This window comes from Heterocephalus glaber, unplaced genomic scaffold, assembly GCF_053883595.1.
Source record: "Heterocephalus glaber isolate CG9 unplaced genomic scaffold, H.glaber_assembly_v1.0 deba00001444, whole genome shotgun sequence".
In the NCBI taxonomy this organism is placed as follows: domain Eukaryota; kingdom Metazoa; phylum Chordata; class Mammalia; order Rodentia; family Bathyergidae; genus Heterocephalus; species Heterocephalus glaber.
Window position 1 is genome coordinate 5,693,744 of NW_028258297.1, and position 26,758 is coordinate 5,720,501.

The window sequence follows — 26,758 nt, forward strand, 5'->3', positions numbered from 1 at the left end:
TTGCTCCTGGCCCTCTGCTTTGTGGGTCAGCCCCACACCCCATCTCTGCCCCAGCCAGCCTGATTACTGGGCTGCTCAGGGGCCATCCATCTGTCCTCCCGGGGCGGGAACAGAGGTACCTCACTGGGATGTTTCTCTGGATCACAGGCAAGCATATTCTCCCAAAGGGTACACCGGGTTTATTTCTTTCTTATTTTGGAAAAAACAAAAAAGCACAAAGCCCAAACATAGAACCCAAAGGATGTGCTTGGAAATCATCGTTCACCATCAGCCAGTGCAAGAGGCAGTGCTCTGCCACCAATGCCAACAGCTGCCCATGGGAGGAGCCACATCTGGTCCCCAGGGCTCCACCAGGAGCCACAGAGGCTGAGGTGACCCTTCAAGGGGTGGCTGAGCTGGTACCAGTATGCAGAGCTGGGTACCTGCCCTGGCATCGCCATTCCTAGAGAGTGATTCATTCATTCACCCATGCACCCATTCATTCATTCATCAGTTATTTACAGGACACCTCCCTGTGTGGGGCATTAGAGGCTGGACACGAGGGCATAAAACAAATGTGAACTAAGTCCCATTGAGAGGGGGTCACCCAGGCTTCAGAAATAGTCTCACAGGGTCAGGGATTTAGCTCAGTGGCAGGCACTGCACCTGCCGCACAAGCGCAAGGTCCTGAGTTTGATCCCTGGTACCACAAAAAAAAAGTCTCACAAATGGAAAGTCACAGGGAGCCAGGTGCTGGCAGGGAGGTCCGAGGTGGAATGGACAAGGAGAGATAAGAGGTCTGGGAGGCGTGCAGGGCAGGTACAGCCGGGAGGGTGGCAGGCAGAGAGAGCAGCAGGAAAGGCCGCAGGCCCGGGACCTACCCAGCCACTCGTTGAATTTCTTCACCTCACTCGGGAGCCCCAGCTCCGTGAAGTCCCCCGCGTGGATCAGCACGTCTCCATAGGGCATCTGGATGGGGTCTGTCCTCGAGTGGGTGTCAGAGACACAGACAAAGCGCGTGTAGCCAGGTGGCTTGGGGGCATCATGCGGCACCGGGTCCACCCTGTGGAAAGAGGAAACACTGGGCATCACAGGAGCTGCAGGACCCAGAGCCTGTGGGATGAGCAGCTTCTTCAACTCAGATCAGGTCCAATCAGACACAGACCCAGCGCCCAGCCTTCCAGAGGGCCCACCTGGGTCTAGATCCAGACTCCCTCAGTCACAATCTGGACAGAACATTTTCATCCCCTGAGCCTCAGTTTACCCTTGTGCACCATGGGAACCTCTGAGGACTGCGGTGAAGGTCAAAGATCCAAGTGACTCTGGTCACTGTGCCCATGTGTAGCTGGCTTTATTGTGACCTACCTGCTCTAGACTGAAGCCGCATTTCCCAACTTCCTGTTGATTACCATCTATTTCTATGCAATTTCAATACCAAAGAAACACTGTACATCTGTCCACATACCGCATGTTTGTCTATGCTTTAGGCAGAAAGGTTAGATCTTTTTCACCCATCAAAAACCATTTTTCACCGCTGGGGGGTGCTATAGTCTACACTGAGGACACCTGGACTGAAGTCCAGGTGCTGAGCAGATCACAGGCAGGTCCAAGAACAGCAGTGTGGGAAAGGAGGAATTCTCAGGAAGAAGGTAGAACACAGGCACTCAAAGCCAGGAGGCGATTTTTCTAAACTGTGAGGTAGTGAGATCTTTCTTAGACTAAGAGCCTTCCAGGCTTGAAGAAGACAACCCCCCTAGGGAATCAGAAGCCCAGGCTTCTTCTCCCAGCTCTGCCGCTTGTCACTTAGGCTTGACCTTAAGCAACACTTACAGGTTTGCACATCTGTAAAACAGAGCTACCTCCCCAGGCAAAAACACCGGGAAATTTACAAAGAGCGGCACAAAGGAAGGTCTTTGTACCTGGGGAGCCCAGATGGCCTTTTATTTTACAGATGAGGACTCTGACATCTAGCAGGCTGAGCATGTGACCCGGAGTCCCCAGGGCCTGAGTGTGGACAGAGACGAGGACCCAGCTCCTGGCTCCCCATCCAGGGCTCTTCCCACCCCACACTGCCAACCCAGCTGAACAACTCCACCAGGCTCCAAATGCTTAAAAACAACGCAATGACATTTCAACAAGCAGCTCTCTCCAAATGAGTATGCCGCTCGAGGAGTTGTGCTTAAATCTAATTATGCGGCAAACCAAAAGCAGTACCATAGCAGTTACATAAATACTTTTAAAGACATCTTTCTAATTATCCTTTTTTTTCAGACAATATATTTCAAAGAAATTTAATTAGCACCTTATGAGAGACGTGGGTTCAGCATGGTAATGTGCAGGGCGCATCCGCATGCGGGATTGAGGCAGGGGGAGGCACCATGCCAGCCTCTCCCCTGTGCCAATGGCACAGTGGGAGGGTGCACCCGAGGCCCCAGAGAATCCCAGCAGGTCAAACTGGGGCAAACTTCCTGTTCCCTGAGCGTGCCTGGTGATGACCAGCCAGAAAGGCTCTTCCTTGTCTCTCTCCATTCATTCCTTCATTTATTCATTCACTACTACACCTGGAGTGCCTGCTATGCCAAGCCAGCGGGGAACCACAGGGATGAACTGGTCTCCATCACTGCCCACCTGACATCCCCGATTGATGGCAGAGACAGACCCGGCCTGTCAGCGACCGCACAGCCATCAGCTATGATGGAACAACAGAAGGGTTGGGGCCCTGCCATGGCCCTAACCAGGTCTGGGCCCTCCCAGAAGCTTCCAGCAGGAGGCAGTGCCTGAGCTGGTCTGGAAGCTGAGATCCCCCTCTCAGTGCTTCCTGCCTCCCCTCTGTCCTCTGGGACCCCAGCACCAGCTGTCCAAGACAGACAATCTTGCAGGTAGCTGGCCATGGCACCTGACAACCTCCCTATCCTGACAGCTGATTGGACCAAGCAGCCAATCACTCCTGAGCTATCAGCCTGGCAAAGGAACTGGAGTGAGCCAATCAAATCCAACCATTCACATTCTCCCCACCTCTTCTGAAAGTGCAAAGTGCCACGACCAAGTCAAAGCGACAGGGCATGCAATGCCACCCAGAGCCACCTCACTTGGGCCCAGCAATCTCCAAAGTGGCCCCGTAATGCAGAACCCTGCTCGTCCCAGCTCATGGTGCCGCCAGGCAGCCAGGGCTCTCCAGCCTGGGCCTGCTGCTGCAGCAGCTCTTTAATTAACTCTGCCTTATTTCCCTGCACCCCGAGGCTTCTGCACACAGAGAAGATACAAACCCAGAAATCCCTAGAGAAAAACATAAAGACTTGTTTCCTGCTCAGGCCTTCAGCTATTTGGATTGTACAAACGCTCAAGCTTGAAGTTATAACAGTGCTGATCTGGGTGACTCCATGGATCATGAGTCCTTCCGTGCTCAGCACATGACCTGCATGTGCTCTCTTTGCCTTCCCGGTGACCTCTAAACAGCATGCTGTGGGTGTCCCCATTTCACAGAGGAGAAAACCAAGGCTCAAAAAAGTCTGATGGACCCACAGACTCAGGTGTGGAAGCTAGGCAAGCTGGAAGTGAAATCTGAAACGGGGTTTGGGTCCAGAACTCACAGCAGGCTGGACTATCTCCAGGGCCCACCTCATTTCTTTCCATCGATCTATGGCCAGACACTTAGACGGAGCCTCCGAAATGTCAGGCACCTGCTAGGTGTGAGAGATGCACCTGCAGAGGGATTACTCACAGAGACTCCCAGCAGGGAGCTCCCAGAAGCCCTGTCTGTGTTTAGAAATGGGGAAGAAGTTAGGAAAATAAGAGGTATGCAGAAAGAATCTATGAGAAGGCATTGTTGGACCCCTAGACCAATTGTTCCTGAGGCTAGGCCCAAACCTGAACTTCTTAGCTAAACACATAAGCTGAGTAAACTCCTTTTTGTCTCTAAGGCAATTTAAGTTGTGTTCCTAGCACCCACAATATCAAAACCCCAGACGACAGCTGACTCAAAACAGCCCTGAGGACTAAGCAGCCAACACCTGGCCAAGTAAGTCCCATGCCCAAGGTCCAAGATATTAAGCTAACGAGTAGGCCTGCACAACTGGAATTTGGCCGTCTAACCTCAACGCCTTCTTGTGATAGGGGAAAAAATAAAAAGCAAACTGGTTATTTCCCAGTGACATTCTACTGGGCAAGACATAAAAGCATAGAAACAAATGTTTTCTCCTTCTTGGAGCCAACCCAGACTCCCCCCAGCTTCTGCCTGCCGGGTGGCTCCAAGACCCTAAACTCACCACCAGCTCTCCCTGGCCTAACACCCATCCTCCCCCAAGAGTAGGGGTGGCAGGAATGTGCAGAATGGAGAACACGGCCTCCAGTACCCAGTCCCAGGCTGGCACCTGAATTGGGGACCTTTTTGCTGTGCCCCGACCCTCCTAGTCTCTGGCCCAGCTCTGCAGGGTGGGACTAGCTACTCAGTGTCTGGGGCTCAGTGAGGGTCTGCCCATCCCAGCTCAGAGCGCTGATGCCAATGCCCCCAATGTGCCCCCTCCCTGCACCAGCCCTCTATGCCCATAAGCTGTCTGTCCCCAGCTCCCTGCCAGCACCATGCTGGTATCAAACAACCCCGTGGGCCTCGGGAGCAGAGACTGTTGTTCCCCCAGGATCCCGCTCCCTTCCTGGCCCTGCTCCTTCTCCCTCCTTCCTCTACCCCTGTGTTGAGCTCAGAGATGGAACAGGGGCACCTGGGAAATCATCCTGGGGACAGGGAACAACTCATACCAGGCAGACGGCTCTGAGCACCGAGAGCTGAGGTAGGACCGGAGGGGGTCAGCCCTGGTCTCTGGAGGGGCCAGGGAAGTGACTCCCAAGTGGGGCCTAAGGAGGGCAGAGATGGAGAAGCAGAGGAATCAGCATGTACAGACTGGAAGAGGGGAGGGTGTAGAATCTTGGGGAGACTGGGGTCCCTGCTGCACCCATTGCCTGGCAGGACAGTGAAACAGGAGGGGGCTGGAGAGCCAGATGTGCCCAGGCTGGGATCAGGGTGCCAAACTGGCACAGCACAGAGGACCCCAACCAAGGGATAAAGGGGCTCCTCCCACTGGCTCTCCCTGCCCTCCTCATACTCTTCAAGACCCAGCAGCTGGGCCGGGGTGCAGGTGAGTGGGGAGCACTTGCCTAGCATGTGTGAGGTCCTGGGTTCCACCCCCAGAGCTGTAAAAAGACAAAAGTGCTAAGACCACGACCGTCTGATGGGCTCAGAGGCTCTTAAAGGGGTGGCCTGGGTCTCCCCCACTGCTCCTCCTGAAGTACAGAGGGAAGAGGTGTGGACCTCGGGGCGACCCTGACTCTGCACACTCGCTCTCACTTTATTGGTGACCACCAGGCCTTGCCTGCCCAGCCAGGGCTCCCTGAGGCCCCCCAGGCCAGAAGCCTCCAGCCTCAGGCTCCCAATCCAGAGGCCCAGTTGTGGGGATTCATTATTATAAAGGCAGCGGCTCCTTCCTGGCAGGGTCTCTGGAGCAACTGCATAAATCACACAGCTCAATCAGAGGCCATATTTGCACTGTCGCTGTTGTTATTAAATATAAATTGTGGGTTTATTAAATAAGGCCCCCTTGCTCCCTCACCCTGGAGACAAAGCCCGGGGCGGCAGTAAATCCCACATCAGGAAGTGGCATCCTCCTCCCGCCTCTCCCTGAGGGAGGCAGGGGCTGGCTCACCATGGAAACCCACTCTGCCACCTCCAGCCGCCTGTATGCTTCCTCCAGTGCAGGGCAAGGTATCTGAAACAAGGGGTGGAAGGCAGCAGCCCCCCAAGTCCCTGTGCCCACCCCGGCTTCACCCAGCTCCATACAAAGTTGGGGTTCAAAGCCAAAGCTGGGAGCATGCTCCTCCTGCCAACAGAAGCAGGGACTCTCACTGCCTCTAAGCTTTTTCCTCATAGCACTGATCGCTACCAGTGTCACACGTGCTCTTAAGACACCTCTGCCACCTGTCTGCTATCGGCCTGGAATGCAAGTCCCTGCAGGGAGGTGTTTGTCCTCCAGCCCTGCAGAGTCCCAAGCACCAAGCCCGATCCTGATGGGTGCCAACGATGCTGGACGTTCTCGGCACACCTTGCCTCACTCCGTGGATTTACCTGCTTCATCCCCAGTGTAACTAGCAGCAGCCCTTGATGGCTGGGGAAACTAAGGCACCAAGAAGCCAGGCAGGCTGGCTCAGGGCCCGAGTTCCTAACCTGCGAGGTTCTCAGCTGCTCACAAACATCCCAAATGAATGAATGAATGAATGCATGAATGAATGAATGCATGAATGAATGAATGAATGAATGAATGATGAATGCATGAATGAATGACCTCCACTGCTCTTCGGTTAGGTGAGGGAGGTCACCCCCCTCGGTCACTCCCTCGCTGCCCTTCCTCAGGACACAGCCTGGCCCCGGGGGCCTACACCCTCTCCTGCACAGCTCCCACACACTCTGCCTAGCCCCATCCTCCTCACCCCCCGCTTGCTGCTCCTCTTCCACCTCGGGGTCTCAAGCCAGAAGTCGGCTCCTCCAGGAAGTCTTCCCAAGATGCCTCCAAACTGACAGGAGCCTCCTCAGCCTTCTCTCCCCCGGCTCCTCGTTTCCCTGATTCTGTTCTCAGACGAGGGTCTCCCCATGTGTCCATGTGGTCCGGGAAGAGATACAGCCAATGTCAGCTCTACACGGCATTTTTTATCTCTGGGGCAAAGGGACCCCCAGAGATGCTGGGGACCTCAGGCTGGCCTGGCTGGAGGACTAACTCACCTCCAAAAGAGAGAATACAGCCCAGTGAGGCTCCCTGCTAGGCTCAATATCCCAGAGACTAAAGACCCGTGTGCCTGAGACCCAGGCCTCTGTTCTGCCCTAATCCACTGAGCTGGTCTCCAAAAGAAAACCAAAGGCAGCTTCCCAAAGGGAAATCTTCCCCAAAGTACAGCAGCAGGTGGCTTCAGCCACACAGGGCCTGCAGCAAGCACTTTGGGGAAAATGGTGCTCCTGGAGCAGGGAGCCACCCGAGGCCTGCGCCTGCCACTTTCCAGGCCCTTCCTCCAGTGAGTAACTCCCCAGCACCCATCTTTAGCAGAGGCCAGGCCTGGGGCAAGCCATGCAGGTTTGGGGACCTCCAGCTCCTCCTCTAAGTGGGTGGCTTTTCCAGTCCTGAGGGTCACAGGTCTGCACCCCAAGGGTCATCTGAGGCCATCAGTGGTCAGCACTGGATCGCCCCACCCCGTCACAATTCTGCCTTCCCCAGGCTGTCACTAGGGAGTCATCCATCTCTCTCCTACCCCAGGGCTCAACTGTGACTCCCACACAGCACCAGCCAGGCACCCCAAGCAAACATACAAAACTAAGCAAAGGGGCCCGGGATTTAGCTCAGCGGTTCCACCACCTGCCTCCCAAGCGCAAGGTCCTGAGTTTGATCCCCACCAAAAAAATAAAAGCTAAGCAAAGGATGGAACTCCCTGGTAGAGGTGGCACCTCTGCACATGTTCCCACCACAGGACACGAGGGTTGGGCCACCTGGGTTCAAGGGCAGCTCTGCCCAGCTGTGTTGGATGATGGGAGGAGCAAGGGGGCCAAAAGTGGTCCCTGGGGTTCATCCACCTGCACCCTCTGGGGCCTCAGAATCATCCATGAAGGAGCACAGGCCCAGGGACAAGTGCTCTGTCTGTGCGGTTCCAAGGGGTCCCACAGCCTCGCAGCTGGGCACCCCGGTGTCTCCATCAGACCTCGAGGGAGGAGCAGGGCTCCCTAGACCTGTGGGCAGAGCCCCTCTAGCCCTCCCTTTTAGTCTCAGGACTAAAAGGGGTGGGGACAGCTGGCCCAAGGCTGCGCTCCTACATGGCACAGAGCCTATGGCAAGTCCCTTCTGCCATCTGAGACTCAGCCTCCCCATCTATGTAAATCAAAGGGTCATGAACCACATAGCAGGGGGGAGCCAGAAGTCAGCACCCCAGATGTCACCCTGAGGGTGTGTAAGCCTGGGATGCCAGGCCTTCCGGTTTTGTCCAGCAATCACACCATTTATAAATATCTGTGAAACAGTCCCCTGGCCCAACAGAGCCACTATGGCACCCCACAGCCATCAACCTGCAACTTCATGCCAGTCCCTCCCAGGGCCTCCTGCACTGCACAACATCTGGCCCACAAGCTCAGAGGGCCTGCTAACAGTTGTACAGAGTCCCCGAGCCCGCCCGGTGGCTCTCACCACCCCACCCGCCAGCCTCAGACACTTACATCTGCACGTGCGGGGGCTGGAAGCGGCCCTGGTTGATGTTGTAGAAGGTGAAGGCCTGCGTGGGGTTGGAGCTGTACTCGTCCACCTCGATCAGCAGCCTGCTGTGCTGGTGCCGCCGGGCGGCCATCACGTGGGACTGCGAGAAGGCCATGCCCAGGCCACAGGGGAGCAGGGCCAGGGCCTCGGCCTTCAGGACACCGGCATCCCACCTAGAGCGCCACATGGACCTCGGCGGGCCGCCTGGGCATCTCCTGCCACCACCGCCACCGCCGCCCGGCCCCCCGCCAGACCTGCAAACAGACTGAGGAGATGAAGCAGAACCGTGCGACAGTTAATCTGTTTGGGATTTGCTTTATTTAATGTCAGATGAAGATTTAGAAAGAGGGAGGGGGGGAGAGAAAAAACACAGTCGTACAGCTCAAAAACTCATTACAAATCTTTCCAACTCAGCAGTTTGATGAATATACTTTGGTAAAAAGAAAAAAGAAGGAAGGGAGGGAACAAGGAAAAAAAAAAAAAATACAGCCCGCAACACTGGGGACGGATGCTTGCATGGTCCAACATGTTTAAATACTTGAGACATTTTTATTTTCCTCCAACAAAATCCTGCGAATCTACCGGGTGACCGTGAGCTGGAACAAGACAATGGCTGATATTTTGTAAACAGGGAAGTTAAATTGGACTTTTCAGAACTGCGAGACAGGAAGGAGCCCCCTGCAGCCCCACCCCAGCGCCAGGCACTCCCCACAGGCCCACACCCACACCTGGCAAGCCCGAGCAGGTGGGGAATGGCCCGGGTGAAATTCCTCCCTCAACATCAATTCTCCCTAAAGATCTTCCAGTGGCACCCGGAGAAGGGGTTTTCCCAGAGCCAGCACTGTACCTGTCCTCAGCTCAGGGGTCAGTGGTGGCCTGGGGAGGAGGGATCTACCCATAAAAAGTCCTTCCTAATGCCCAGTCACCCTCTCCTATCAGGATCTTAGAAATTCCCTTATGTTCCTTGTCCATCTGAATCCACGCACTTAAATCTCAGCTTGAGGGTGCTATCATTTTTAAAATTTTTCTTCCACTGAAAAATGCAGTTTGCATTTGTATTTCCTGGGCTAAAATTCCTTTTTGGCAGATTCCAACCCCGCTATGAAGAATCTGGGAAACATGGGGCCCGTGAGACTGAACGCTGCAGCCGGCACCTTCTTACTGACGCCATCGATTTCCCTTGTTTATTTTCATAATTATTTTTTTAACTGTGTAAGTAGAAAATATCTTGAAGATTTTGTTGTTGTTGTTGTTGTTGTTATTGCGTTCAGTGTTTGGTCATTAAGACCCTCTGACAATTGATTCCATTTGCACTGTATTTAACCAAGGAGAAAATAATGTAATTTAAACTATTCCTGGACAGTTGTATCCCAATCACGTTACAGGAAGAAAAATCCCCCTCGCTCTGCTCTTGGAAGAAGAATCGACACACTCAGAAAACAAATTAGATTAGGAAATGACAAAAATTAGAGAATGGAGAACATTTTAATTATGTGCAAGGAGAAACTGGTTATTAATTTTTTTTTAATCTTGATCATCCCCATACAAAGCCAAATAAAACAGCGATGTCTTCCTCTCTTCCCACCCGTCCCCCCAAAATGCATCCTGATTCACAACACAGACCCCTCCTCGCCACTCGGGAAGACCAGAATAAATATCCATATGCTTTCCCGCAGACACTCCTGCTCCTGTCGTTACCACAGTTTCTAGGGGGCTCTGCCCTCCCTGACGAGGGGTGGAGAGCCGACCTGTGCCTGTCCTGTCTGTGACTGGCACCAGGCAGCAAGAAGCCACTGAGGAGCGGGGAGCTCAACGCCTCCTCACCTGTGCACATCTGAGGCTCCACCCCAGGCCCCACCCACCTTCGGCTCCTCCCATCCGGCGGCCCCACCCTCCTCTCCCGCCCTAACCCCAGGCCACGAGTCAGGATGTCCCCGAGGGCCGGGCCTGGGTCACTCTTACTCATCCCTGTAAGTCACCAGCTTTGTGACCCTGAACAAGCCTCCTAACCCCAGTGGCACTGCTTCCTCAGCTACAAAATGCAGCAAATGATAGTCCCTGACTCACTGAGAAGCAACTTGTGAGAACTGCCTGCACCAGGCCCGGCACATAGTAAGTGCTCAATAAATGTCAGCTACTATTGTGACATCAGCCTTCCCCACACTCAAGTAGTGAATTAGTGAATGTATGGATGGAGGAAGGGAGGGAGAGATAGAGGAAGGATGGATGGATGGATGGATGGAACTGATGATGAACGGGGAGGCACAAGGGCTCGCCAGCCCTGCCCTGGGGGAAGCAGGAACAGTGCACCCCACACCCCACACCAGGGTCTCTGCCGGAAGAGGCAGGTGACACCTGGAGGGGTTGCTTCCACAGCGCAGTGCTGTGTTTCACATAAAAGGGGTTCACAATGGGCCCTGCTTGGAGAAACGGGGAAACTGGGAACGCAGAGCCTCCTTTTAATGCCCATTTAATATTTATGGAGCCGCCGAAGCCCGGCAGCCACGAAGCGGCAACACGAGCTTTCCCCGCCTCACAGCAGTCCACAGAGGCGGAGCAGCTCCCCTAGCAAACCACTCTAGCTGGGAGGCCTCTACACCTGCCGCACAAATGGCACTGCACACCCATGCCGGGACTCGCCATGGGGACACTGCCTGGCTCCTGGCCTGGCGCCCTGTCCAGCAGTGACCTTGAGTGCATTGCACTGCCCTCTGGGCTGCAGGGGCCTCCTCTGTGCCAAGACAGAGGGACCAAGGAGGTGGAAGGTGGAAGGAAGGAAGGAAGGAAGGAAGGAAGGAAGGAAGGAAGGAAGGACGGACACACCAGAGACCATGCTCGGGTGCTGCTCTCCGAGCCGGGAAGGGTAGCAGAGCAAGGTGGGCCCCTGAGGACAGGAGGACAAAAGACACACAGGACAGGAAAGGAGCTTCCAGGTAGTGGTGTGTACCTGGAAGAAGTCAGAGCAGGCTGGCGGGGTAAGGAGGGATGGGAGGTGCTCAGAACTGCAGGGTCCCACGGGCCTGGTGCACAGGCCACAGCACTGCAGAAGGGAAGGACGGGAGACACCAGGCTGGGACAGAGAACCCGGCAGAGGGAATAGCAAGTGAAAAGGCCCGACGGCAGGGGCAGCGTCGATAAACACCCTTGCCTTTGTTGTTTGTCTGGTCTGCCCAAGGGCCTCTGCAACGGGAAAGAGCCTGGACTCCGACGTCCCAGGAACCAGGGTCCAGATTCAGTCTGGGGGGCTGCTGTGCTGTGAGACTCGGGACAAGTCACTTGACCGTTTCCGTGTCCTCACGGGTCTCCTCTTGGGGTAACAGAGGGGGGGGGATGAGTTTGCCCTTCCCTAAAGGCCCAGTGAGCCCCAACTGGGAGCTCCGGACCCTCCCAGCCCAGCAGAAATTGAAACCCTCTCCCTTTCTAGGGTTTGCTTGTTCAGAGTCTGTCTCCCCTCTCTCCTCCCCCCACCCTCTGCCCCTTCCCGCTCTCTCTTCAGTGCTGGGGTTGGAACCCAGGACTTTTGCACTGGGCTATAGTCCCAGTCATTTTCTTTCTTTCTTTCTTTCTTTCCTTTTTTTTTTTTTTTTTTTGGTACCAGGGTTCAAACTCGGGACCTTTCGCTTGCGAGGCAGGCAGCAGAACCACTGAGCTAAATCCCCGGCCCTCCTTTTCTTATTTTTGAGACAGGACAGGGACTCACTAAGTCTTTAACTTGCCCAGGCTGGGCTCCGACTTGCAACCCTCCCACCCCAGCCTCCCAGGCCTGCACCACTGCACCCAGCATCTTACCCTTCATCCCAATGCTTTCTGCTTTCCTCTCGAAAGCATCTATTTGTTGGTCCTTGTGGCCAGGAGTCCACTAAGATGTGGGCACTCAAAAGGGCACCCGAATGTACCCAAGACAGTGACGAGTGTGCGGCCATTAGGCACCGACTGTATACAGCCCTGATGCCTAGGAAGGAGCTCCAACTCCAGGCCTCATCCTCCTTGTCTGGGGTGCTGCCAGCTTTGGCTCTGTCACCATGGCCACACCGCGCCAAGCCCCGGGAGAAGGGTCCTAGATTCACGGCGCTCTCTGGACACTGACCTCCTCAGGGCGCCCGTCGTGGCCCTGGCCGCCCTCTCACTCCCCGGCCCAGGAACCCTGCTCAGTGACCCCGAGGGCTGTGTCCCTGGCCTGGAAGGCCCCTCACCACCCTGCCCCACGGCTGCTCCCCGCTTCCTGGCTCACACTCATCCAGGCCCAAGACAGCTCAGGGCCTTGGAGACTTTATCCCCAACCTCCCCAGCTGGGTCAGGCGGCTTTGCCCACACGCAGAGGGCCTCCTTCCACGCTCTCCATGCAGGCCTGGGTCTATGTCTGAGCTGAATGAGAAGCCAAAGAACAAAATGATATATGCATGAACGAATGGATAAATGAAGGACTGGGTTAAAAAATGAATGAAACTGCACAGGCCTCTGATTCTGACCGCCTGGGTTTAAAGCTGCCTTCCGAGGACGTGGGGGACAAGAAGAGACAGAGGGTGCAGAAGCACCCAGCTGAGAGCCGAGCGCACAGTGGATGCTCACTAAATGTCTCTTCCACTGCAGCCGGAAGGCTCAACGGAACCCAGAAGCTGTGCAGGAACTTCTGAGGCTCTAGCAGAGATTCTCCAGTTGTCACTCAAGCCCCTCCCGCCTGCAGCCCTCTCCCCATCTCTTTCCTGGTGAGTCCTGGTTGCCTTGGCTGCCAGGTGCTGTGGCTGGGTACACCCAGCTTTTCTCACCCACTGACCGCCCGATGTGCCTCCCCTGGGCCATGTGCCCCACGTGTGAAGCTGGGCCTCAGAGGGATCAGCAGACTTCCTGCAGTCCCTCGGGAGGGCGCTGGTAGAGGATGGGGGTGGGCCCCACTGTGAGCCCGGCCAGTGGGTGCCCAGGGCCCAGGGGGAGAGCATCTCAACACAAGGGGATGGATGCAAAGGTGACACCAAGGTGGTTCCAGCAATCCGACCCAGTGTAAAGATACAGAGGGAAAGCGCTGAGGTACAGCGGATCAGCAAGGGGGACAGACTCGATCTGCTGCGTGGCTTGAAGCTCCCACTTCAGCCTGGCACAGGCCCCTGGCAGTCAGCATGGGCCAGGCAGTGCCGCCTAAAGTCAATGGCCCGGTGCCGTGCTTAGCACATCCTCTCCGGCTCTCAGAAGTGCTGCAGTTTAGGAAGTGAAGGTCACTCTAACCAAAGCCAGAGTGGGGTCTTTATGGTCACCACCCTCAAAAGCCACCAATGTTTCTCCCCCACAAGCCAGCACGTCTTTAGCAATACCTGGGAACTGAGGACAGTATGGTGTTGCCCTGAGTCCAGAGCTCAGGTGACAATCAGTGACTGCACAGGGACAGCAGTCTGATTAAACACAGGAAGCCGCCTTAGCCTTCCCAGCTGCAGCTTCTGAAGAGCCTAACACTTGGGAAGCTGTCACCAGGATGCCAGCCACAGCTTCGTGCTGCCTCCTCTTGGGAGCCTTTAACTGTGGGCAGGGACTGCTGAAGGCCCATGGCCTTGCTCTTTGGCCAGCCTGGTCCACACCTGGTCATCTTCAGGCCTAGGGCTCAAAGCAAAGCCGAAAAAGAAAGCCAGCTTGGAAAGCCACTACTTACAACGAAGGATTTGTTGCAATGTGCCAAAATGTCACAGAAAAGCCAGGCTGACATACCCTTGCGTGGTCCCACCCACCCGGGGAAAATGCAAGAGATTACATTTAATAGAAAAATACAAGGGGTAGGGGTTTGGAAAAGAATTCTTTAACAAGCCTTGTTCCTCACACAAGCTCATAAAAATCACTTTTAAATTATATTTTCTTTGCTTGTTTTGCCTGTGCCAAAAATTATGTGACTGGTGAGCTGATAGCTGAAATTGTCATAAAGGGTAAAAAAAAAATTTTTCAAGTAAAATAAACAGAGGAACTCAAAGGAAAGGAAAAGGAGCAAACAGCTCAAAGAAGACAAAATATCTAACCCAGTCCCCAAATGTCCGAAAGCAATGGAGTCTTGCATCTGACCTCAATCTGCAGCCATTGGGGGCTTCCATGGAGAGAAAATTTTGCCCGGCAGCTGGAATTAGTGGCTCCACTGTATGAGCTGATGAGCTAAGTAGCTGAAGGATTCCACAAATATAGTGAAAATTAGCCCATATTCCTCGAGAAAGGATCAACCACAAGTGACTTTAAAGCATTTACCACTTAAAAACCTTTTAGCTGGGCCCATTTTGAATTATGACTACACGATTTTAAATTACACTTTCTAATTCCTCACGCAACCCCTCCTCGGCAGTTGCCTCAGCTTCATTTTCCAATTATGTACTTTTATTTCACAATAGTGCTACTTACTGGATCATGTCCTGTCTGCCACAAATAGCTGCTCACTTATTCCCTTAATTTTAGATACGGATGCAGTCAGTGCATTGGGCTCATCCTCACATTCTGAATATGCTCCATTCCCACTGCCGAGACGGAGGCCAGAGACACAGTGAAGCCTGAGGCAGAGAGAGTGTGTGCAAACCTGTGCTCCACTCCATGCATTATAATAATTCTTGGTGTTTTCTATATCCATCTAACAGATCAGCAATCACATAAATAATAGTGAGTGGACCGATTTTCTTCTGCAAAGTGCTATGTCCTAGTTTTCAAAATAAAGCTGGCAAAGCCTCCTGCATCTACAGAGTTGGAAGGGCAAGCCGCATGGCTCTGGCAGACACATACACACCCAGACTTGTCCCACACAAAAGAAAATAAGAGGCAACTGTGTACAAGTCAGTCCCTCCCCCCTCATTCGTCAGCTCACTCTCAACAGGCCACAGGGTTGGGGACAGGGAGAGGCAAGTGGGTCTTGATGGCTCAACATGCAAATTCAGTTTGCAAAGAAAGTAGACGTGGATTTCCAGTTCCTATGAAAATCCGTGAAATAGACGTCACAGCAGCATAATTAAGTCGGCACTAGGGTAATTCTAACACTTGGTCTGCCACTGGGCTTTGGCCATGTGTATGATCAGCTCAAGTGTATTTTGGTTTGTTGGTTTGGTGTTTTGTTTTTTTTTTGTGGTCATAGGGAATTCACAATTAAAGATTAAACCTCGAAAGTATAGCTAATTAACTAATATGGCTGAATGATAAACTTACAAAAGCAAAACTCCATTTTCACTCCCTATCCTCACCGTGCAGGCTGTGGGAGAGGAACGTCGGCCTTTTCCATGAAGACTGAAACGCCAGAAAGTGCTTCATTAGGAAGGGGGAAGATGGGATGCAGGGAAGGGCTTGCATGTCTCAGGTAGATGGTACGATCTATTTTTCAGCCTCACAGGCTGCAGTACTGTGCAGAAAACGCAAAAGAATGAAATGGAGGGAAAACGATGACTGTTAAGAGACTGAAAGCAGGCATCATTTTCCCCCCAAAGTGATGAAATTTGCATGGGCGATGCCAGAAGTCTTTTGACTTTTTCCCCTCTAATCCATCTCATGTGCATCAGCACTAAGCCTCAAATCCTTCTTGGCGGGGAGAAAATTCAAAGATGAGCGACAGACAAGTTACATTACAGAAATAAACTTAGAGGTGTAGACACAGGTGGTGGAAGGGGGAACCTACTCACTCCTGACTCTGAACCAGATGCGGCTCACAATCAACCAGAGGGGAGAATTCTTTTTATTTTTTAAGCTGCAGCCACTTCAGTTCCTGACAAATGATCAGGTTCTGACATTAAGCTGCCCGAGCTCATACATGCAACAAAACGCTCCAAAGAGCAATTCGCAGAAAGACATAGAAAGACCCGGAGACATGGCAAGCCACTGTGAGTTCAAAATTAATACACACAATCTCCATGTGTTAAGATTGTTTTATGAAACTGGGCTGCCACATGGGCCATTGGTATTTTAAGTGAAAATAGACCATAACTAAATCTTGTCGCATTAGGGGGGGAAAAGTCAAAAGAAAGTAAAATATTTGTGTTGGCTGCAGATTGGTCAGCTCACCAGGCAATGCCACGGGGAATGAAACTAATCAGGAAACCCTACCTTCCATCCAATACATCCCCCAATGAGGGGCTTCTTATTATTTTTCTCCTTTTCCCTGGTTGTTTTTTTACACTTTACTCACCTCTTCAGACCCAAATAACTCTAGTGGCCATCTGGAGAGGATGCCGACTGGCAGTCATGGTGTGGTACAATCACAGCTGTAGGGAATGCCCTCCTTGCTACAAGGGTTGGCAAAAGGTGCATCCACCCTTAAAGAGGAGCATCCACCAGCAGGCCAGTCTCTCATCTGAGGGCCAGCATCTTCCATCTGTGGGTGCAGAACACACCTGGGAACCTACTCCCTGGCCTCTGCAGCTGGGGCACCCCATCCCTCAGGTTCTCCTCTCCAGAGGTGCAGACAGACAAAGGTACATGTCACATGGAAAGATCTCAGGGAGAAGAAGAATGGAAAAGGGGATGCCTTTTTTTGTTCCCGGTGAGGGAGGGGTGATGGGTGAGACATGTCACACTGTCACTTTAAAGATTTTGACAGACAAGTCAGGGATAATGCAGAAGTTCTACCCTTAACTACAGCTCCCGCAACTTGAAAGGCATTAACTAACCTCCATTAATTGCATTTTTTCTGTGCATAATATTTACTTGTTAAAAGTCTTTGCATAGCCCATTAATTTCCTCTGCCCCCCTCTTTATGCTCAGTTCACAGGCCTGAGATCAGAAAAGCAGAAGCATCCTGATAAATTAAAATATCACTGCACTTTGAGGTGGATTTTCTTTTTCTTTTCCAGAAGTCCATTACTTGTACCCAAAATGCTGATTTTTCTTCACGAATGTTCCCTTTCTGTGAAATCCAGCAACCAGCCTTCATTCCTCCAATGAGTGGAGAGAGATGTTTGCTATATTGGGGGCACATGAGGGACCCCACCACCACCTGGCAGGGCAGGCAGCAAGTTCAGGGGAGGACAAATAGCCTCAGTCACTTTGACCGGATGGAGATGTAGCAGTCCCCTTGCTGGACTGGGAAATTTTAAAAAGCAGCTTTTCTTGAATGGTTGTTCCACACATCGTGTGCCTGGTATAGTTTGGGCACTAGGAGAAACGCCCCAAATTCCCATCTTTCACCCACACCTAGACCTGTTTTATCGGTCCATAAACATAGCCCACAGGGCATCAGCTACTATGGGCCTGAGAGTCCTAAGAGCACCACACAGTGGTGACATCCCAAGTAGCTCATCCCCCATGCAGGTGACACACATCAGCACGACGAGGATCTGATTCAATTTAGGTCTGGGACGGTGGAGGAGACGGGGAGGCAGCCCCATGCCAAACCACTTAGGAACAGCCGATGAACCCTCCACACCTGGCTCGTCACCTTCTGGGTACCATCGGCCAATTAATGCACCTCCACCGAGCAAGCACTCGAAGAGATGTATCCATTTCACTGAAATCCATCTTGAGAAAAAAGATTTTACAAGTGTTGAGGGGCTGCCACTCGGAAAGCCAATTTGCAGGGAGCTGGGCGTTGTGAAGCAGTTTATTATGCATGGCTCCCACACAGCCGTCCCCTGTAGACTGCATCTTGCTCCAGACGGCTCCCCAGCTCCATGGCTCCAAAGCTCCTGTGTGTTCTTCCCTGCCTCTGCCCGGCTGAACCCACAAGCCCGCTCCCCAGATGGCCTCCTGTGGACCAAGGCCTGGCCTCCAGCTAGAATGGAGTGGTCGGCTGGTGGTCCGTTTGGATGTAGCCATGTGAGAGATCACTCAGGAAGTCATCGAATTCCTTTGCCTTTCAGCCAAGGCCGGTCAGGTGTTGATGGCATTGGTGTCCAGCTGCCCGCTGCACACACACACTGCAGCAGATCCCTGCTAACAAGTCTCCACCACTATTCAACTCCTGCGGAGCCAGCTCAACCATTCACTTTTGTTCCCCCAGTTTAATTTCAGAATTGTTTTCTACTTACCAAACCCTCCTCCAGCCATTCAGTGGAAACGGGGAGGTGGAGGCAGCCAAGCTCTCAGAGGGGTGCTGGGAGAGGGGCCAGCCGAGCTCCAGGGAAGAGACACCCAGAAAGGTCAGCCAGACAGCTCCTTACCACACTGGGCCATCCAGCCTGCACCCAGAGGGTCGGTCCTGAACCCCGAGGCTAGCCTGCCAGACTCCTGGGCACAGCAGTCCCCCTTCTGTCCCTACCCAGGCCCAGGGAGACTGCATGAATCTCTCTTCTATAACGTCCCAGAATAAATACACAAGAGAGAGCCGCTCCTCACCGTGATCTGTGAAATACTACCTTTGAGGGCTGGGACGTCTGATTAGCCACCAAAACGCCAGCTGGGCACACAGCAGACGGCAGTAAATATGTGTTGAGTGAATGAGTGGATGGATGGATGGATGGATGGATGAACGGATGAACGGATGAACGGACGGATGGATAAATGGAAATGAAGTTTCGAGCAATGCCTAGCAAAAGTGGCCACTAGACCGGCAACCCCCACCTCATCCCGCCAAGTGCCCGCAGAGGCTTCGCCGCACACAGTAGGCTCCCCAAGACCAGGGGCTATTGTTACCACGGCCATCGCCACTTGCACCTCCCCCCACCCCTCAGCTCGCTCCTCCACTGGCCACTCTGCCCGCAGCCAGCAGCGCCCGGAGAGCAGGCGAAAAGTTTCGCTGACCTCTCGGCCCCAGCCCAAGTACCGCGCCCCGGCCGAGCCCCTCCCGGCCGGTACCCGCTCGGCAGCCGGGGAGGGGAGGGTGCTCAGCCCGGCCACCCTTCCCCGGCAAAGACGGTCAAAGTAACTTTGCGGGCGCCGTGCGCAGCGCTGCAGGGCTTCACCCCACGCCTGGAGAGGGTCCGGGCCGCGCCCCCTCCCAGCGGGTCCGCCGTCCGCTCCCAGCCCCGCGTCCCGAGCCCGGCCCCGGCCCCGGCCCGGCCCCGGCCCTACCTGGCCCCGGGCTCCTCTCTGGCGGCCGCGAGCAGCCGCGCGCACCGAGGCGGGCAGGGGCCCGGCTCCCGCGAGGCAGGCGCGCAGGGGCGGGGGCTCCTCCGGAGGCGGCCGCCTCGCCGCGCGTCCGAGGCTGCAAGTGGGAGCCAGACTCCTCCTTCGCGGGGCGGGGGGCTCCCCGCGCCCCCTCCCTCGCCCGCCAGCCGCTAGGCTCCGCGCCTCCCGGCCCCGCGCTCCCGCCCCCCTCCGCGCCCTCGCCCCGCCTCCCCGCCCGGCCCCGCGCCCGCCGGCCACCCAGGCCCCCTCGGCCCGCGGCCCCCGCGCGAGTCCGGCCCGCATCCCGCCGCACAGGGCCGGGAGGGAGACAGGCGGCCGGGCCAGGGCGGGCGCGCGGCGGCGGGGGAGGAGCGGGGCCGCGCTGCGGAAGGAAGGCGGCTGCCCGCCCCGCGCCCCGTGCCCCGCGCCCTCGCCGCGCGGCCCCCAGCCCGGCCCCGCGCCGCTTGATCCGGGCGCGGGCGGGGGCGCTCTCACCTCCAGATCCAAGGCCGCCGCCCGGGCTCCGCGTGCAGGGGTGCGCGCGGCTCCTTCCCAGGCACCGCGTCCCACTCCCAGAGCCACCGGGGCACCCTGGCCCGCCCCTCCCGCCCGGCGCCGGGACTGGCCATGCCATCCCCCAGCTCCCCCGGTGAAGAGGCCAGGCGCCCCTCCTGACGCCCCGTCTCCGCTCCTGGGGGCCCATCCCCTGCCCAGCGGGTGGCCGACAGTCACCTCACCCACAGCGGGCCAGGTAAGCAAGGCAGGACCTGGGAGAACCCAGCACCTGGTTAGATGGAGGCCCTGCCCCAGGGGAGAGTGGAGAGCAACACCCTGAGCCCAGGTGGTGCCACCCTGGGGAGTCTGAGAGGCTGTGCAGCCCTTTAGCCCCTGGCTCGTGTGGGGAAGGGTGTCTCCAGGGCCTCGGGACATAGATCCCCTTGGCCTGGACCTCCTGGATGGAGAGAGAGGTCAGAAGGGGCTGTGGCCATCAGAGGCCCAGCTAAAGCCCCTCACCAAACGATTGTGGGTTCCCCTTCCCCACCCCACTCACAAATCACACCAGGGCTCCATCAGGACATAAGACATGGTCCCTGAGGACAACTGGGCGGCACTTCAGAGAGGGCAGTCTGATAAGGGAGGCAGATGAGGCCACGGGTGCAGAAGTAAAAGGGGGACAGGATCCCAGTGTGGCCTCCTGCACGTGGAGACCCCCAGTGGAAGGAGTGTGTGCCTGGGCGGGATGGAGAGGTGTCCTGGCAAGAGCTGCGTTGGCAAGGGCCTGGAGTGCTGAGTCCTGTCCCGTTAGAAGGGAGAAGTGGAGAGAAGCAGGGAGCTGGGCTGCTGGCTAAGGGACAGATAGGGTTTATCAGGCGCCGTGGGGAGCCATAGAAGGTTTTGAGCAGGGGCTTGACTTGGTCAGGTTTATCTTTTTAGAGCTTGCTCTAGCATCCTGGGGAAGGGAGAGGCTAGGGCTGTGGAGGGGGCAGAGGCTTCTCCTGCTTCCTGGTCTTTGGACCCCACTGTTCCTACCCCAAATTCTCCCTGGGAGCACCTTTCCCTCCTAGGGCTGCAGGCTTCCGGAGCATCGTGACTGCAGGGGAGTTGATGGAGAAAACTCCCTGGGCTTTGGCTCAGTGTCCCCTGATGCCTGCCAAGGACAAAGCCGGCCCCTGGCCTTTGAGATCCAGAAGGACGCACTCACTCGCCCTCCTGGTCCCTGCGGTGACATCACAGAAGTGCCTGTGACTCTTGTCCTCCAGAGCCAGCTTCATCTCCACCTCACTTCTACCAGAACTACCCTCGGCTCCCAGACGCCCTCTCTCACCACCCCTGGAGATGCATTTATTGAGCACCTGCTGTTTACCTTGTGCTCCACTCCCACTGGGCCAAAGTGTGAGCCCCCCACCAAAGGGCCTGCCACTACCCGTGCTTCCAGTCCCAGTCACTGACCCTGAGCTGGGCCCACGCTGTCTGGGTGTCCCCATACCTCTCCTGGTCCAGGCTGCTCCCAGAACCCACGGCTGCATCCTTGGGCTCAGGAGATACCCAGAGGCTGGCTCAAAAAGGAGGGAATGAGGAGTGCAGGATAGGCAGGACAGACCTGCTCCTAAAAGAGCAGCCGATCTGGCAAACACAGCAGACATTCTGCTTTTGGAAAAATTTTATAACACAGTGGCACTTGTTCATGGAGACTAATAGAAACACCACACAGCCCCACATTGCTCAGCCAGCCAGGGGGTGGCTCGCGCTGCTGGGAAACATTTCCCAGGCGCCTACTACGTGCTGGAGGCCGGGAGAGGAGGAGGAGGAGGAGAAAGAGGCAGGAGGACATCCTCAGGGCACCTGGAAAGACAGCTGAGGGCCGGAGGAAGAGCCACAGATGCAGCCCAGGCTGCTCCCGAAGCAGCAGCATATGCAACCTCACCACGGGGACAGCAGCAGAGGGCAGCCCAGCCCGTGCAAAGGCTCCTTAAATCTCCATGTCCAGGCAACCCAATCATGTTGCCAAAATGTGATTGGTGGGAAAATGATGTCCACACTCAGTGCACATCTAACAAACAAGTAAAGCAGGTAACGCAAGAGTTTGGGGGTACAAAAAATGGAAGGAAGAAGAATGAGACGCAGTACACACAGATGAACGTCAACCTTGGTGATAAAAATGATAGGTGACTTTTTTTTTTATTTTACGTGACTATTTTTCTCCAACTTTTCTGCGATGAGCAGGAATAGCATGAAGAGCAGAGAATGGGGGGCTTTCTGGGAGGGCTATGAGCAGAATGTGGTACACATAGGGCAGGGCTGCAGGCGCGGGCAAGTCCCCGGCTGTGGAGGCGCCACGTCCACAGTGGACCAGACTCCTCGCAGCCTCAGGTCCTCCAGGGTGATTGGCCCACAGCCAGCATGCCACATGCACGGTGCCAGGCCCCAGGAATTGCTTTGGCAGAGGAAGAAGGTCACAGGCATTCGGAGGAGGCTGAAGTCAGCAGGGGCAGGGGGCTAGGAGAAACTCCCAAGGGAAAGGGACCCAAGCTGGGGCTTCAGGCACAGAATCTGGCTTCCTGTCCCCAGCTCTGCCCTTTAGAACCTTCCAAAGCCTCCATCTGTCAACCAGGTCTGTCTGGATGCTGACATAGCCCAGGGGTGGGGTCTCCATGACCCACACCGGACCTTCCTCTAGGCCCAGTCCAAAGGGTCCCAGCCTGTCCATCCAATCCTGCCTCTGTCACCTGTGGCTGTAACGCTGAGCTTCAGTCTCTTCTGTGAAGTCGATGGAGTGATCTCTATCTCAAGGTACCTGGTACACAGTTGCCATCCAGTAAATTGTCACAGGTATCAATACCAAATTCAGTCCTGGAGTCCAACCCAGTTCTGTCACTGACTTGCTTAGGACTTTGGGACAGTCTCAGTTTCTCTGGGCTTTAGTTTCCTCAACTTGAAAGGGGATGCAGTAGCTTATCCCTGGACTGCTCACAGATGACTGGATGGTGGAGAGACGCCTCAGGGGGCCCCTTGCCCACTCCCGTCCACCCAAGCTGGAGTTCCGGCCAGGCTGGTGTCTGAATGAGCTTCCCCGCACAACGCCAGGCCAGTCACCCGGGGAGGGAGCTGAAAGGAGGCGCAGACAGCCAGACAGGGCAGCCCCTACACCTGCTGTGTCCAGCCGACCACACCCACCCACCCTGCCTGCCTCGGGGGCCACTCCTGTTCTGGGTGGCCTGGTGACCTCAGCCTGTTGTGTGCTGCCTGTGAGCACTTTATAGTTTTTAGAGAACTTTTCCAGGTGCTTTACAGCTGGTTTATTTCTCACAACAGCCTGGCTGGGACCTCACAGGGGCAACCTTCCCTGCAAAGTGATACTAGAAGCCCAAGTTTATGAATCCCAAACCCCAAGGATCCAGAGGTTTCAGGACCTGTCCAGCTGGCATATAGGAAAGGTGAGACTACAGAGCCAAGTTCAGACTCCAGGACACCGCTGTGCCCTCCCCCGGCCTCTAGGCTTCTCCTTCCAGCCTGCAACCGACCCCCGCCCCCCCTTCTCAGGAACCACCCTGCCCTGCCAGGCTCCTGGGGCCTGGTGAGCTGTCCAGGGTCCTGGCCAGGGCCGCCCTGCCCCACAGCCTTCTCTGATCTTTCCTGGCTGCCAAGAGCAGCCAGGAGGGTCTGTGGTCAAGCTCACAGGTGTCTCGGCCACTTCTGCTGGACCAGGGTAAGCCAGAAACCCAGGGGACCTGTGACCCAGCCTGCCCTTCAGCAAGGGTCCTGGAGAGTGTGGGACCTGAAAACTAACAACGACCCCGCACTCCTGACCAGAGAGGGACACAGGCTGGACATAGAGGGTCTCTCATTCCTCCTGGAGGTCAGAGAGGATCCCGGGACAAGGGTGAAAATGAAACTGGCGGCCGGAGTCAGAGATGTGGGAAGACAAGGGGCAGGGCAGGGGCGCAGGGAGGGCAAGGGGACCCCAGACAGTAGTTAGGATGAAGGGAGCTGACCCTTGCCAAGCACCATCCAGCCTCAGACTGAGCCGTGCACTTGAGCTGTGTCTCCTCCTCCTCCTCCTCCCCATCTTTGTCCTCCCTGTGGGCTCAGTGAGGGCCAAGGACATTAGAGGGACACAGTCTCAGGAGCTGCCCCGCCCAGGACAAGTCACCACCATGCCACCCCCAGAAGACCATGTGACTGTACAGCTGGTCCAAGATGATGCCAGAGCCACGTGCGGGGAAGGAGATAGCAGAAAGGGCTCCTGGGACCTGTGGACGGGAACAGCGAGAGGAACCCCAGCCCCGGACTCCTGAGCCCCACTGCAGAGGTTCCTAGGGGGCTCGACACAGGTCTGGGCCTGGCACAGGAGTGAGGTAGATGGCAGATAGCAGGTTCTGGGGGTGGGTGCAGACCCAGAACCCTGGTCACCAGCCCCAATCCCTCCTCCTGGCCTTCACTGGGCTTCCTGCTCCCCTGTCCCCTGCCTCCTGCCCAGAAGTAGGGATGTCTCTCCCCTGCCTAGAACCCTCACTGGTTCTTGGTTGCTCTCAAGATTGCATGCTTCAGAAGGCCCTACTACCTACCCAGACCACCAACTCCTCCTGCCCTGGCGGGGACAGTCACTGCTCAGCGCATGGCCAGCAGTGAGGTCTGAGCCTGCAAACTAGGGGTCAGGTCAGCTGCCAGGGGCCAGCCAGGCAGGCCTGGGGCTCAGCACTGGTGCAGCCCGAGACTCCTGCAGCAGAGGCACCACCCAGAGCCCCATCCATCCCTCTCTTGCCAGAAGCCTCCACCCAGCACCCTTCACCTGGGAGAGTTGTGCAGCCAGCTGGGGACAGCGCATCCCAAGAGGTCACAGGCCTGGGCCTGCCGCATGTCCCGGGCAAGGTACATGAGCTCTTGTCTTGCCTGCAAAGTGAGGGCAAAGATATCAGCCTTGCACGGTTGTGCTGGCAAACAGAACAAGGACTCTGGGACTCCCAGCCAGCACCAGGCACAGAGGTCCAGGAGGGCCAGCAGGTGGACACAGAGCAAGAAAGAACCCAGTGTATTGTCATTCGCACCCTAGTCTGAATGTTTCTAGCCCTTTTCTGCCAGCAAGTTTGAGTCGGAATCATCAGCCAGAGGTGGGAGGGACCTCAGTGCTCTTGTGCTTCAGCCACACCTTATTCCTCACGGCACAAATAGGGAAACTGAGGCCCTGGTTGAAGAAGAAACATAGGGGAGGGAATACTCAGTCCCTAATTAGAGAGAAGACTCCTGAAGATCAAGGTGTGGGACACAGCACTGAAAGGGAGCCCTCTGTGTTTTCTCTGTCCGTGATTATTGATGCCTCACTAGCTGAGCCCAGGGGCTGTAGATAATCCTCCCCATCTAGTTCATCAGTAATCGCACATCTCACCAATGAGGGCCCGAGGTCCGAGCCATGGGGAGACTGGACCAAAGCGCACCCTGAAACTTCAAGCCCCTGTCAACCGACCTCCCCGTGCAGCGAGGGGAAGAGGAGGTGTGTGCGCAGCGTGGTCCCCAGGCCACCACCCCACCAGGACATTGCTCATCAGCCTCCCCTACCCTGCCCCCCATCTGCGTACCCCCACCTACCTGTGCCCCCGAGCTGGCACTGGCCTCGGATCATGCCTTTGACCTTCCTCAGCCCCTGGAAGGGCGGTGATTATCCTCAAGTGCGGGTGACACACTGGGCCTGGGAGGAAGGACTTGCCCAAGGTGGGTCCCAGACTCCCTGGCAGGGCTGGAGTGGCACCCAGTCTGGTACCACTCTGTGCCCTGGCCTTTAGGTGTCTCCTGCTGCCTCAGCCAAGGGAAGAGCCCAGGCAGGGGCCACACAAACTTCCCGGGCTGGGATGTGCCAGTGTAGCTCAGGGTAGAGCACTTGCCTAGGAAGTGTGAAGTGCTGAGCTCCATTCTCCAGCACTGGCAGTAATAATAATACTAATGAAACAGAGAGGTAGCTCACGCTCCACACCATTCCTTGTGTGCCCACAGCAGGCATCACTAATCAATCTCAGTCCTCTCCTCTCCTGTTATCCCAGGATACAGCATGAGAATCTGCACAGGACTCCAGGCAGCCACTGTGAGGGGCCGGCCTTAGAAAGGATGCCCATATGCAACTCCTAGCCAGGCCCAGGTTCTTTGGGAGCAGTGTGCATGTTCCACGCCTGCCCCCTGCTCTTTCTTTTTTTATTTATTTTTTTAGTGCTGGAGATCAAACTCAGGGCCTCATGCATGCTGGGCAAATGCTCTACCACCCCAGCCCTCTTCCCTCTGGTGTTCAGCTGGAGCAAACCCAAAGCTGGCCTAGAATCCCAGAGCACTGAGCTAGAAGGACCTTTGACAACCTCCAGGCACAGAGCTGTATACCAAGCTGCACCCCAGGCAAGGCCTAGAGTGCATGCTCCCTGACCCCACCACACTGATTCCCCCATGTGCAGCACAGTCCTGGGGTCAGTCTGCCTAGCAGTCATAATGACACTTGGAGGTTGACAGTCTGGAGCCTATTAAAAACTCACCACCGGGCTGGGGATTTAGCTCAGTTGTTTTGCCACCTGCTGCACAAGCGCAAGGACAGAGTTCAATCCCTGGTACCAAAAACAAACTCACCACCAAGCCAGAGTCTTCCCTGAAAAACCTACTGAGTTCCAACCTGCTCATCGGTTCTGGACAGGCAGCTCAGCCAGACAAAGGTGACGGAAGCATCACTCTCCGCCATTCTGGGCCTGGAGCTGACTATGGCCAGCAGGACATAGTCCGCAACCCTCCATGCTGCCCTCTCTCCCCAGAGCCCTGCAACCATGTCATAGCTTTCAGAGGGTCTCAGCTCCCTGCACGGAAATGACCACACTTGGAACCCCACTAAGCCACAGAAACCCTCCTAGGCCTCAGCCAAAGCCGCAGCCCTTCCAGAAGCCCCTCTTCCCGCCCCTCTGCTTCTTGGGGACCCTCTATCAGCACCGCCCACTCTGCTTCTCCAGGACCCCCGTACACAGCCCTTCCTCATCTACATTTCCAAGGGAGTACATGAATGT

The 26,758-nt window shown here is 55.6% G+C and overlaps 1 protein-coding gene across 4 annotated transcripts in view; it reads right to left on the minus strand.

The window, feature by feature from the left end:
- Window positions 1-19,259, minus strand: part of Mpped1 (metallophosphoesterase domain containing 1) — a 68,575-nt gene extending 49,316 nt beyond the window's left edge. The window contains exons 1-3 of one of the 4 annotated variants that reach the window (XM_004845432.4): window positions 19,197-19,259; window positions 8,216-8,517; window positions 861-1,042 (exon numbers count right to left, since the gene is read on the minus strand). In XM_004845432.4, coding sequence (XP_004845489.1) covers window positions 861-1,042; window positions 8,216-8,439 — 406 coding nt within the window. In that variant the 5' untranslated portion in view covers window positions 8,440-8,517; window positions 19,197-19,259. Of the gene's footprint in view, window positions 1-860; window positions 1,043-8,215; window positions 8,518-19,196 lie in introns of those variants that run through there. The other 3 variants (XM_087213739.1, XM_087213741.1, XM_087213740.1) reach the window with 3 other exon arrangements.
- Window positions 19,260-26,758: the final 7,499 nt, after the last annotated feature.